Source organism: Diabrotica undecimpunctata, chromosome 8 (genome assembly GCF_040954645.1).
Source record: "Diabrotica undecimpunctata isolate CICGRU chromosome 8, icDiaUnde3, whole genome shotgun sequence".
Taxonomy (NCBI): Eukaryota; Metazoa; Arthropoda; class Insecta; order Coleoptera; family Chrysomelidae; genus Diabrotica; species Diabrotica undecimpunctata.
This window is the reverse complement of record NC_092810.1, coordinates 131,167,664-131,181,829: the sequence shown is the minus strand read 5'-3', so window position 1 is coordinate 131,181,829 and position 14,166 is coordinate 131,167,664. Positions and strand designations below refer to the sequence as shown.

General features: G+C 33.8%; 1 protein-coding gene across 1 annotated transcript; it reads left to right on the top strand.

Moving 5' to 3' along the window:
- The first annotated feature begins 1,288 nt into the window (after positions 1-1,288).
- On the top strand, positions 1,289-10,686 carry LOC140449117 (uncharacterized). Its single transcript, XM_072542261.1, has 3 exons — positions 1,289-1,348; positions 9,671-10,061; positions 10,202-10,686. The coding sequence occupies exons 1-3, from the start codon at positions 1,289-1,291 to the stop codon at positions 10,684-10,686; spliced, it is 936 nt and encodes a 311-aa protein (XP_072398362.1).
- The last annotated feature ends 3,480 nt before the right edge of the window (positions 10,687-14,166 follow it).

Here is a 14,166-nt window from a genome sequence, read left to right as displayed (position 1 = left end):
AAAAACTGAAATACTTTGAATTTGGCCAAAATTTTCTCCGTTGCGCTTTTTTTGCATGTGAGTGTATCTAGTCTTTGCCTTCATTTTGTATACCACTTACACTTACGCTTTTATTTTATTTATTTTATTACTTTATTTCGTCCATGTTTACTTTTACTTATCATTTTAAAGTAACTTTGACTACTAAAATATTACCTGCCTTCGTTGATGTCAAATTATAAGAACAGAATAGACGTGTGGAATAAGACGACAAAGCTAGACTTAACATATTTGTGTAGCCATTCGGCTATTTTGTTGTTTAATTAATTTCATTATTTTTTAAAACGATTTTAGCATTTTTCAAACACTTGCATGATAAACTTTATTATGAAATTACTACAACTTAATGACGAAACATCCGCAAGCCGCGAATATTTCACTTTTGCAAAAGAAAAAGCAGTGTTCTAACTTTATTTAAGATATTAAATGAGAAGTTGCGAAGACTCCACATCACTGTGTAAATTAAAGTTGGTGCATTTCAAACATGCCTCGGAATTGAACTTAACATTTGATAAATTCGCTGGGGAATAGAAACCTTGGGAGTATGTGCCTAATAAAGTTGGTCGTCTGCGAAAGATAATTGTTTTGCTCTGGATTTCATTCTGTCGTTCTGACAATGAACAGTGGTAGTTATGTGAAGACAAAACACTTATAGTCCAGTTGAAAACCGACGATTGCACCACGGCTATAATTCGGAGGAGCTCAAATTAGCCAAGTTTGCAAAATTGCGGTATAACGAAATTAAAGAAAACCACCAAAGATCTAATTTTCGCTCTAAGTAAAAGCATCTTCGTGTTTTCGGTGCAGCTTATTGTTTTCTTAAACAAAAAATCTTGGGTTGAATGGAAAATATTTAGGAAACCAGTATTAAAAACGTTTTTATAATAAAAATAAACATAAGAAGGAAAGTTGTAACCCCTAACGATATATTTTTACGTTTGTAAGTGGATAGATATAGTGATAAATAAAGTTTTTAGATTTTATTGTGCTTTTGTTAGACGTTTGGTTTGAAATGTGGTTATTGGATTATTGGAAATGCTAAACGAAATATTTTGCTCGTGTAAGTCTCATTGTTTACTGTTTGTTACGGGGCAAGGCATTTTGAGCCATATTGAAGCGGTATAAAAGACGTAGGTTGATAAAAAACCCAGAGGATTTTATAATTACTTCAGAATCATTAGTATGCAGTATGGGCGGAGGTTTACTTCAGAATCATTAGTATGCAGTATGTTTCATTTGAGTTTGAATGATGACTAATCAAGTTTCATCAAGTACTGTTAAAATGGCTCAAGCTCAAGCTATGATTGTGGTAAGTGAAATTATTTTTCCATTATTCTCCTTCTCTATATTTTTTCCTTCGTAAGGATGTAGTGGCGTCATGTAATTTGTTTGACTATTTCTGTCCAATTATCTCTCTCCTGTGCGTGTTGTTTTGCTTTGGAGAATGAGTAACCAGTCATGTCCTTTATTTGGTCCGACCCTCGTACTAAATATCTTCCTCTGGATCTTTTCTCCGCTAGGTTAGCTTCAACTATCATTCGCTCCATGCCTTCTCTTCTTCTAGTTACATGTCCAAAATATCTCAGTATATTTTGGTTAATAGTTGTGATGAGTCTAGTTTTTATGTTAATTTCTGCCAGAATTGAGTTATTTGTGCGATGGAGAGTCCATGGTATGCGCAACATTCTATCAAAAATGGAAATATCAATGCTCGTACAAGGCGTAATTTTGTGTTTTTGGTGATGTCAGTGTTCTTCCAAATATTTGTGAGTTTGGCTGATGCCAATATGGCTATTGTGATGCGTCGACGGATATTGTCTTCGCATCCCCCACTGTTAGTAATAATGAAGCCTGAGTAATTAAATTAGCTGACCACTTCGTAACCTGCCATGTTTCTTATCTCTGCTTGGTTGTTTCTGATTCTATCGATGATCATCAATTTGGTTTTCTGCACATTAATTTTCAAACCATATTCTGTACTCACCGTGCCTAGCCTATTCATAATTTGTTCCAGTTCTTCTGGTGATGACGCCAATATAACAGTTATATGCTTGATATGATCAGCTTAACGTAAGTTTTTGATTTTTCTTCCTCCTGTAGTTGCTCCACCTTGCCATGCCTCAACAATTTAACGCATAATATGTTCACTATATATATTGAATAGAATAGTTGATATTATGTATCCCTGTCGAACTCCAGATTTTATTTTGAAGTTTTTTGAAACCACATTATTAGCTCTTACATTAGCAATATTATTTACATATAGTTTTTGTAATAAATAGATTAGATGTTCTGGCGTACCCATTTCTCTAGATATATGCCACATTTAATCCCATTTTAAGGTTTTAAAGGCCTTGGAATAGTCAACAAAACATAAATATGTTTCAATGTTAAACTCTCGAGATTTTTCAATAATTTGACGAAGTTTAAGAATACTGCAATCTGTCGGTGAACCTTTTTTATATATGAGAATAAACGTGAGTTTACCCCAGTCATTTGGCCACTTTTCGGTATTCCAGAACTCATTGCAAATTCTAAGCATTATTTCCATCCGTAATTCTCCCATTCTACTAAATATGAATTATTTAAAGTAATATTAAATTTTATTGAATATTTGGTAATATTGAAGATTACAGTGAATTTGGAAAATGAAAACGAGATAATTCCAAGCGACGTTCAATATAATGTTTATTTCTAAATTTGACAAAATTTGGTTGACGGAACCCTTAACCGTTAACGGTATAGTTAAAGTGATCAGGATTTTTATTTCTACTGATATGTACGAGCATTAGTAAAGTTCATAAATAAACAAGGGTATTACGAAACCGACAATCATAATAATGGCGTATTTGATTTGATTTGAAGGGACTTCTATGATATTGAAATACATATATTCGTCTATTGCCTTGAAAATATGTGCCGAAACACTAAAGGCAAACTGTGAACCTATTTAAATGCTGTGACATGATGACTCATCTGTTTTGATGCTCTGACTGTTTTCATCGTCCAATTTTTTCGGCATCAATGCCTAGATACAAATTTACGCAAATTTAGAGTTGAATACGATTCGACCATAAGGACACGAGACGAGACTAGAGAAAAGAACAGATAAATGGCGCCTGTACGAGATATATCTGAAATTTTTATAAAAACTATTAAATGTATTACAAACCGGGATCACACATCACAGTAGACGAGCAACTGGTACAGTTTCGTGGTAGACGCCCTTTCAGGGTCTTCATGAAAAGTAAGCCTGCCAAATATGTTATAAAAATATAAGGATTTTTGCTGACAGAGCCTTTTGCAAAAACTTGCAAATATATTTGGGAAAGGAGAGAAATGCTCCAGAAAAGAACCAAAGCATTAGTGATGCTTGATTTGGTTTCATGTTTGGGTCCTGGATACGGTAGATACAACTTGTTACAAATTTTAATAACAACAATCGTAGTATCCGCAATATGTTTATTACACAATTTTTTTATGACACGTCACCCTTATTTTTTTATGACACGGATCTTATGCACCACCAAGTACTTTTGATACTAAAGAACAACCTGGAGAATGGAGACATATTGGAATGCCAAATTCTAATCTATTGGAATTACCAAGATGACAAGCTCATAATTACACTGAATTTGCCAAAGACGTACGTGATGAATTTAAAGAATATATTGTTTGCCCACAAGGAGAAATATATTGACAATATCAACATATTTAAGAATAATAATTAAACAAATAAATAAAAAGTATTCTCAACACATGTATTTGATTTTTAATTACCAGGTTATTAATAGTCTTTGCTTCAGTGTGACTACCTCTGACTACCTCTAATAAACGTCAATGCAAGGAAAAATTCCCAGTTACTGCTATATATATCATCAGTTCCTGAACCACTAGGTTTCAGTTAAGATTTTCGCAGTTCTTGATGAACTTGTGTTCGTAAATTGTGCAGTTTACGAGAAATTTTACTTTCACTGGTCTTGAATGTCACTGAAAAACTTTTTAATGTCCTAGAGCTCCAGAAATAATTAGTCTACGGTTTCCTGTTTCAACCAACACTTTTTATCCGCCATCTTAATTTTATAAAACTCTCGCAAATTATTTTGGATGCGTACCGAAAGTTAAAATAGGTAACTATCTAGACACTATCGTACAGGTGTTTACACATAACTGGTCAGCTAATTGCTGAGATCGACTATATAAGTAAATTGCTAGCTGATGAACTCCCAAGATGTGTCCACACAAGTCTGAGAGTCTTTCTCGCAAGAAATGTCTCAAGTTAACTTGGTAGTGGAAAATATTAAGAAAACTGTTTGGGTGAGCATTCACCCCACCCGGTATTAGGCGTCTGGCAAATCACGGAGCCGGGAAGCTTTATTATAAATTTAATATAAATCCTATTATTTTAAATATACGAAAATGGTTGCGTTTCGATTTAATTTGAGTCTCTTACCACTCCCTAACACGTGTTTCTGGGTCTACCCGTCATCAGAAAGAGTTTGTAAGAAGACTCAAACCAAATCAAAATGCACCGACTATTATTTTAAAGATCACAAAATCTTGTTTATCGCATTATGGTAATTTCTGGTGTTTTCGGCTCTAGCGCCATTTGTTTGTTCTTTGTATGAAATTTTTCCATAGTTAATCCATGTATCTTTTTCTATGTGTTTTGGTTCTATTAGTTCCTTTAACTCCGTGTTTTGACCTCTTATGAAGCGCCATACTTCATTTTGCAGACCGTAAAAATCATTTCTTTCGAAAAGCGTTCCCAGTGATCATTTTTTATTCTTTTTTGTTAGATTTTTGCTTGGCTTCTGTACAAAACCATAAAGCTCTTCTTCTTGGGAACGATTTATTTTTTTTTATAGTTCTTTCACTAAGAACTTCTTTAGCTAAAGCTAAGCTATTAAATTTAATTTTTGCCGACTTTCTTTGACATTAAGTAAATTAATATATTCTATTTCTAAAATTTCTGTCTTCCTGTTGATTAAGCCCAGGTATGCCTGTGAATTTCCTTATATTCAAGTAGCTATAGCAATATTTCTACCCTCAAAATGTTCTTCAACTGGTCTAAGTCCTAAATATTCGATATTTTCTAACGCGAAATTACCCTTCAGTAATAAACCACTTAAACAGCGACGTGCCTCTGGCAATAAAATAAACTTTTTAATGACTTAATTTAAGGCAATTAGCTATCTGCTTTATGGGTCATTTTAGTGAGCGTAACACATTATCTTTTAATTTATATCAAGTGTAAGGGGAGCATGGTAATGTGCGAATATGGGGCGTAGGTGCGTGAGGAAGTCGGAACTTAGAATCATAAGTGAGGGTTTTTCTTTGCGTTTAAGTGCGTAGGTATGTTTACATTTTTATACACCAGTATTTTATTATATTAGCTTCACTTTTATTATAATTTTAGTATATTTATATATTTTTAAAACATTTTCAATTAATATTTAAAACAATGTAAGGAGAGATAATATAAATCATAAAAATTTAGACGGTTTAGGTTTGATTTCGTTACAGCGTACCACCATTCGCTGGTATGCATATTTCCGTTTCTTGGCTTCATCAGATCGAACTCATGGCATGCTCTCTGTCTCTGCAAAGTGCTGTTGCTTGGCCCGTCGTTCGCCAGACGTAATTGGCTGAAGTTTGCGTTGTACTTGAGTTATTTAAATCTATTGTAAAAGCTAGACTTTAGTTTTATTTGCTTCTGGGTGAATGTCGTGTTTTTTCTTGCCACTAAAATCGTCCTAGTACAGACCTCTTCGTTGGTAGAGCTGGGAATTCATGTTCGTTGGATCAGTAATACAGGCACTTTTTAGAGCACGTACTCTGATTCAAAAAATAGTGATTGTTGATTATACAGGATGTGCCTGACTAAAAGTGTGTGACTTTGTTCCATTTGGAAATTTTGAGTCGCACACCAATACAGTTACTATTCTTTTAGGATTTCGAACTCTCCTAAGACTGTACATACTGCCAGTTTCCTATGAGCCTAGTTTAGAATTAACGTAGTTTTACAAAACTTCAGAGGTGAGTGAGTTTTATTTCCTACTTATCCAGCTAATTCACCATCCTTAATCGACATATTTATCTGTGTCTGTGGTACTAGCTCCGCCATGCAAGCCGGTACGGATACCCACATACGTAGGCTTTGCTGCCGAGGGCCCTAAAGGGGGTTGGAACAAAGGAGACTGATGACATAGGATATACAATTTTTAAAAATTTCAAAAGATTATAAACTGTTGGAGTTTGACATTTTTAAAATTACCGTATAAGCAAAAATACCTAAACACACAATTTGTGAGGCATAAGTAAAAACCAGATATCAGTAAACATAGATAGTGACTCCAACTCAACTCAACTCCAAACTTAAAAGAGAGCAGTCAAAAAAAGCAACAGTGGATGAACGATGAGATTTTGAACTTGATTGAAAAAAGACGCAATTTTAAGAACCAATACATCGAAATGTATAAAGTAATTAATAAAGAGATAAGGACTAAAATAAAAGCTGCAAAACAAATATACTTCGAAAACAAATGTTTAGAAATTGAAGAATTACAGGGAAAACATGATTCATTTAATATGTATAAAAAAATGAAAAAACTGACAGGTCAAAAAACAGGCAAATAACATCGTTGATAGAGACGGAAAACTGATTATCACTAATTTGCATAAAATAGACAGATGGAAAAAGTATATTGAGGAACTGTTTAGTGATGAAAGGCCCGAGCTTAAAATTAACGAAGTAGTTACAGGACCTGACATAACTATGGACGAAATTGAACAAGCAATACGATTAGCAAAGACCCGAAAAGCGACGGGACCAGATGAAATACCGAGTGAAATAATAAAGCTCTTCGAAAGTTCAGGTAAAATATCTCTCCTTCATATGTTTAATAAAATTTATGAAACTGGCTATATACCAACGGATTGGCGGCTGTCCACTTTTGTGACGATACCTAAAAAAGCAAATGCAAAAAGATGTAGTGACTACCGAACCATCAGCTTGATAAGTCATGTTTTAAAGATATTCCTACGAATTTTGCACTTTAGAATGTACCAAAAAATAGAACAACAACTTGGTGAAACACAGTTTGGATTCCGCAATAACCTTGGAACAAGAGAAGCACTATTCAGTATTCAGGTTATGGTACAGAGATGCAGAGATGTCGGATATCCAGTTTATATGTGTTTTATTGACTTTGAGAAGGCCTTTGATCGAGTAAAATATACGGAAATGATAGCCATTCTTCAGCAGGTAGGTATTGATGATAAAGACCTACGTATTATTAAAAATCTTTACTGGCATCAACGTGCAAACATCAGGATTGGCCGGGACACTTCTCAAGAGCTTCAAATACGAAGAGGAGTAAGGCAGGGCTGCATTTTGTCCCCGCTACTATTTAACATCTATTCGTTATTCGAGTTCGTTTTCAATAAAGCAGTGGGTAATGTTTAATGTGGTATAAAAATGAATGGCGTCAATATTAATAATTTGAAATATGCGGATGACACAGTGTTAATTGCAAGCAATTACGAAGAACTTCAACATCTAATTAATAGGATTACCACAACGTGTAATGAATATGGCCTTAAGCTAAACACCGCAAAGACAAAGGTGATGGTCGTCAGTAAAACGCCAATACAACCGGAAGTGGTAACAGCTTATGGTGAACAACTGGAGAGAACTAACAGTATCACTTACCTTAGTTGTAATGTAAATGAGAACTGGGACATGAGCAAAGAAATTAGAATACGGATAGAGAAGGCCAGAGCTGCGTTCTTTAAGATGAAGAAACTGTTATGTGGAAACAATATTACTTTAAGTCTGAAAATTACATTAGTGAGATGTTATGTGTTCTCTACTCTTTTGTATGGTGTCGAAGGTTGGACTTTGATGGATACACTTCTCAAAAAACTGGAAGCCTTTGAAATCTGGGTGTATCGGAGAATCCTACGAATAAGTTGGGTGGATAGAGTTCGTAACGAAGTTGTTTTGCATCGGATTGGAAAAGTTACGGAAGTCGTCAAAACAGTTAAAAATCGCAAACTTGAATATTTTGGCCATGTTATGCGTCACCCAGAGAGATATAATATACTCCATTTAATAATACAAGGCAAGGTAGACGGAAGAAGAGAGCCTGGTCGAAGAAGAACGTCATGGCTTAGAAACCTGAGAGATTGGTTTAACAGATCCTCTGCATCTCTTTTCTGAGCTGCCGTCAACAAAATTACTATAGCCAATTTGATAGCCAACGCTCGATAATCGAGCTCGGCAAATGAAGAAGAAGATAGATAGTGAAAATTCCATAGTCACAAGCCTTTCTAGACGAAGTATATTATTGTGAAAGACAATCAATTGATTCAGTTCAAGAACGACGTTAATTATCTATTTTTTTTATATTAAAAAAGCAGAAGCTATTCATTTTTTAATTTATATTTATTGAAGTATGTCAGGCACTATTCATTAAAATAAGAAAAAAAGTGTTCTCGAATTGTATACACTGTCTAATTGTTTTTTGATTTGTTTGTTGAAAAGTTCTAAAGGCATGAACCTGTTGAAATAAATCTATTATATCCTCTTCTTCATTTATCTGGAATTCCCCTTTGTCTCTAAAGAAATTTCACAAATAATACGTAGCGTTCACGACATCAAACACAGTGTCAACATAATTCCGAAACGGTTTTCCTAGGCGCCTTGCACTTCTGAGACTTTTATTGTACTGTTTTTTGTACTCTCTCTGGTACTGACTTAGGTCCCAAAATGTTTAGTTCATTGCCAATAGTTTTCTTATTGAACGAAGTTCTTTAAAAAATTGTGCTATCGCTATCTTTTGCATAGCTATCAACATCAATCATTAAAAATTTTTAAACTGGGTCAATTATGGCAATCAAAAATTATAGAGTATCTCTGTTTATAGCACAAATGTAATTTTTTACTACTGGGCGGGCATTTTATATAAACACGTTTGCCAGCAATATTACCAACACAATTGGAAAATTCCCATTTCTGCTTAAATCTATTTTAACAATTTTTTCATAGTTTCCGTAAGGACTGGCAAAAATATTTTTTGTAATGATTTCGAGATCAGTTTACTTATTTACTTGACTATTGTACCAGCAATTGTAAATCTCATACAGGAATTTTACAGTAATATCACTTTCGAAAGCAAAGTTTTTATTTTTACATCAACGTTTTTAACAATATGAATGTATTGAAAATGTGTTAAGGACATTTTATCTATAAACAATATATGAGAAAATGCATAACACTTGTGATCGTTGCATTTTCGATATATTGATTGATAACATTATTAGTATTTTTAGAGAGACGGCTGTATTTATAACGTCCCCTGTATAATGATATATTCAGCTATAATTAAAATTGTAGAAATTATGTTTGGAGATAATTTTGCCAAAACAATTAAATGGAGTCTATACCTCTATCAAATTATACTGTTGTCCGTCGAATCGGTGATATCTCTGAAGATGTACATGATCAGCTATTCGGAAAGTTGCCGGACAAGCTGTTTTCTATTCAGCTTAGCCTGATGAGGCTAGATGAGGCAACAGATAGCAATAAAGATGCTCATTTTATTGCCTACTTACAATTTTGTTATAGCACATCAGTAGTAGAAGAACTACTTTTCTGCAAAGCAAACACAGACTAAAAAGAAGGGAAAAACACACAGTTTTTTTAGAAAATGGACAGTTCCTCATCACCAGTGGAGTGGCACTTGGCGAAAGGGCAGAAGAAGTTGTAGGCTGCCTGATACATAGTAACCTAATAAAGAATATTCAAGATTGGGAATACATTTCCGAAAGAATTCTAAAGAAAGGACTGATAACTGCTGAACACAATCTAGGCAATATCATCGTTATATATGGAATAAATCATGACGAAAGAGCAGCTAGCAAAGACCTATTCTGGGATAAGGCCTCAGAAATAATAGACAGTTTAGAAGGCAATACTATAGTACTAGGGGATCTAAATGGTCAAGTGGGTGTAAAAGGTGAACATACTTAAGATGTATTAGGACCATATGGAGAAGAAATAAAAAATGACAATAGGGAACGTATTATTGATATATGCAGGGAAAATAATTTAATAATACCATTGTTATAATACTGAACACATTTTTTAAACAAAAAGATGTACATAAATATACAAGAGAAGTCAAAAGTAGAGGCGAAAGATCCATCATAGACTATGTGTTAGTAAATAGATCATCGAGACAATACATTAAAGACATAAGAGTAAAACGAGGAGCTGAAATATATAGTGACCACTATCTAGTTGTAGCCAGGACCAGCTTGGGAGTGCGACAAGAATCAATAACGAAAGAGACCAAGAAAACAAGTAAAGCTCATGATACACCCACTATAGAAGTAATCCGGTCACATAAGCTAGCAGACAAGGAGACAGCAAACAATTTTGAAAACTACGTTAAAAACTACCTAACAGAGCACGCTGAACATGACCGTGACTTAGACCAAAATTGGCAAATACTGAAAGAAGCACTCCTAAATGGTGGTAAACAAGTATGCGGAATAACAAGAAATAACAGAGGCAAAAAGTGTACAAACTGGTGGAACAATAACATAAAAGCAGAAATGAAGTCAATGAAGGCAGTGTAGACATTATCACAGAAGAATCAGAAGAGGTATAGCAAGAAGACCAAATTCAAGACGAAATAACTATAGCAGAAACAAAAGAAACCATAAAAAAGCTTAAGAAAGGTAAGGTGGCTGGATTTGATGCAATCACAGCAGAAATGTTTAAAAACATGGGGGACAAGGGCATTGAACTGCTAACAAAAGTATGTAATAGACCATGGAGTAAGAGTTAAATACCAAAAGATTGGGAAGTGGGAGTTATTCTACCCATTTTCAAAAAGGGAGACAGACGCGAATGTAGTAACTAGACAGGAATAATACTACTGAGCATCCCATCCAAAGTATATGAGAGAATACTAGAAAAACGTCTTTTACAAGAAGTTGATTCTAAAATGGAACAATCACAGAGTGGATTTAGAAAAGGCAGAAGTATCCAAGATTACATTTTTACTATCAAGAAACTAATACAAAACGCACGGAACTCAAGCACTGTGTTATACCAAGCCTTTATAGACTTAGAAAAACATTTGATAGTACTCCAAGGAAGGTGATTGACATATGTTTAAAAAAGAAAGGTGTAAAAATCAAACTCAGGCAAGCCATTATGAGTATATATAGACATACAAGGAACATAATCAGAACTGATAATACGGAATCCCAAGAGTTCATAGTAAATGAGGATCTATGTCAAAAAGGAGTCCTAGGTCCCATACTGTTTAACATTATCTTGGATGACATAATTAAAGAAACTAGAGCAGAAACATTGAAATTATATGCCGGACATAGAAATCTAGAAGCAGTGTGGACCTCAGAGTGTGCATACTCAGAATCTAGTGATATTTGGGATAAATGAAGAGGCACTCGATCGAAATTTACAAGTATGGAACGCTGCACTAATCAAACGAAATTTGAGGATCAATAATGAGAAGACGAAAGTAATGGTATGTGGAAAAAATAGAAAACAAACGAAGACAACACTTAACGGAAATACACTTGAACAAGTCGATACTTACAAATACTTGAAAGTACAAATAGAGAACAGAGGAACTGAAGAAACTGAATTAAGTTCCAGAATAGAAAGTGCTGCTCGGATGTACCACGTAATTAAAGTACGTTTTTGTCGAAAAAAGAAGTATCCCAAAAAGCCAAAGTGACCATATACAAGACGGTATTTGTGCCGATTTTAACTTTTGGTAGTGAAAGTTGGATGCTTACTGATAAATTAAAATCAAAAATACAGAGCATAGAAATGAAGTTTCTTAGAAGAATAATGGGTATAACCAGGTTAGACAGGATTAGAAACGAGGCAGTCAGAGAACATCTTCAGTCAATATCCAACCAATTATTAAGAAAATTGAAGAGGACCAACTGAGATGGTATGGACACATTGTTAGAATGAATCAAGAAAGACCAGTTAAAAAAGTATGGGAAGCCAGAAGACAAACCAAGAGACAAAGGGGCAGGCCAATGAAGACATGGGATGATAATGTAACCTCAATCCTAGAGACACGAGGAATCAGCAAAGAACAAGCAAGAAACCACGCAAAGAATAAAAAGCAATGGACAAAAATTGCACATGCAACTAACTAAAGACATTACACCCGACACTTTAGGGTAAATGAGTTTAGGATTATATATATATATATATATATATATATATATATATATATATATATATATAATATTATTAGTATTTTTAGATAGACACCTGTATTCATAACGTCCCCTGTATAAAGATATAGTCAGCTACAATTAAAATTGTATAAATTATGTTTGGAGATAATTTTGCCAAAAAAATTAATTGGAGTCTATACCTCTATCAAATTATACTGTTGTCCGTCGAATCGGTGTTATCGCTGAAGATGTACAACATGATCAGCTACTCGGGAAGTTGCCGGACAAGCTGTTTTCTATTCAGCTTATTTTGATGTGGCTGGATGAGGCAACAGATAGCAATAAAGATGCTCATTTTATTGCCTACGTTCAATTTTGTTATGGCATATCAGTAGTAGAAGAACTACTTTTCTGCAAACTGACGGCAACATGGCTCGCATTATTTGCTATCTTAAATGATTCTATAAACGAAGCAAAAATAATGTTAAACAATTGCGTCCAAATATGCACTGATGGGGCTCGTGCAATGTCCGGAAAATTTTAAAGTCTACAAGGGCTTGCGAAACAAAAGTCTCCGATGTGTATATGGATACACTCTGTATAATCTACAGAGAAGCTCTGGCTTCCAAGGAAATGTTTCCTGGCCTAAATATTGTGCTAACTACGGTTGTAACAGTAACTAACTTAATAAAAATGAGTTAAAATACATTTATCTACATTCAAGTGTAGATAAATGTATTAAAACTTACAAGGTTGAACAACAACACGTAAAAGTTGTTTTGGTAACCATTGAAAATCATTTAGCGATGCTGACAATAAATTTTAAAAGATTTTTTTTTTGCCGACTACAAATTTAATTAATACTTAGTTACGTGTGGGCTAGGAATCAGTTTCAAATTACACCCGAAGGGCTCTCTACTCCCGAAGAAGAAATCTTCATGGACTTCAAGTCAAATGCCAAAATCAACAAACAGTTTAATAATTAAGCCCTCTTTGACAACTTTAAAGCTTTAAGGAACAAATATAGATGGCAGCTAAATATATAAAAAGAACTGAGGGCGTCGATTTATAATATTACACCTTGTTTCGATAAAGTTTGCTTTGCAAAATAGGCCTTAAGGAACTCACTAATGTATATTAAACTTGTTTATAATTTAGTATTGATAAGTTCATGTGTAGCACTTATATAGTGCTAAGTGTACCTTAGTACCATTATATTAGTGTTCATGTATATTTTATTTTGTCAGAATATTGTTTTGCTTTGATTTTAGTAAATTAGTCAATGTTGTTGGTATTTTTTTTTCGGATATGCTCTCAGCCCCTATTAGTAATAGCACTTTCCTCTAGAGGATCGTGCTCTACAGGTTGAGAATCGCTTATCTCATAAGTACTACACGATTGTTTCAATAAATTTCCAAAACTAAAACTTTATACTTTTGTGCGTCTTAAAAACGTTTTATTTTGCATTTTTCATATGCATTCATAATAACAGAACAAATCTGCATACAATATTTTTAATGTGACAAAACAAAAGAATTTTCGAAGAACATCATACATTCTAGAATTCCGATGCATTAGAATCGTGTCATATTCTAGTACAGTTTTTCTAATTTTATTTTTTTACTAATTCTGTAAAAATTTAAAAAGCACTTTTGTGCCTACTAAAATAGACATTTCCGCATTTTTTGGGACAGAATCTTTTGCAAGACAAAAATAAAAATATTCCAATTGTATTTATTGATTTACAAATATAAAATATTTATAATTTTATCCTAGTCCTAGTTTTGATACAAGAAAAGAAAATACTCCGTAGGATATTTTATCTTTTTTTCTTATTGGTTAAGTAAGAATTCGATTGTGCCAGAAAACAGACATTCGTTGGAAATT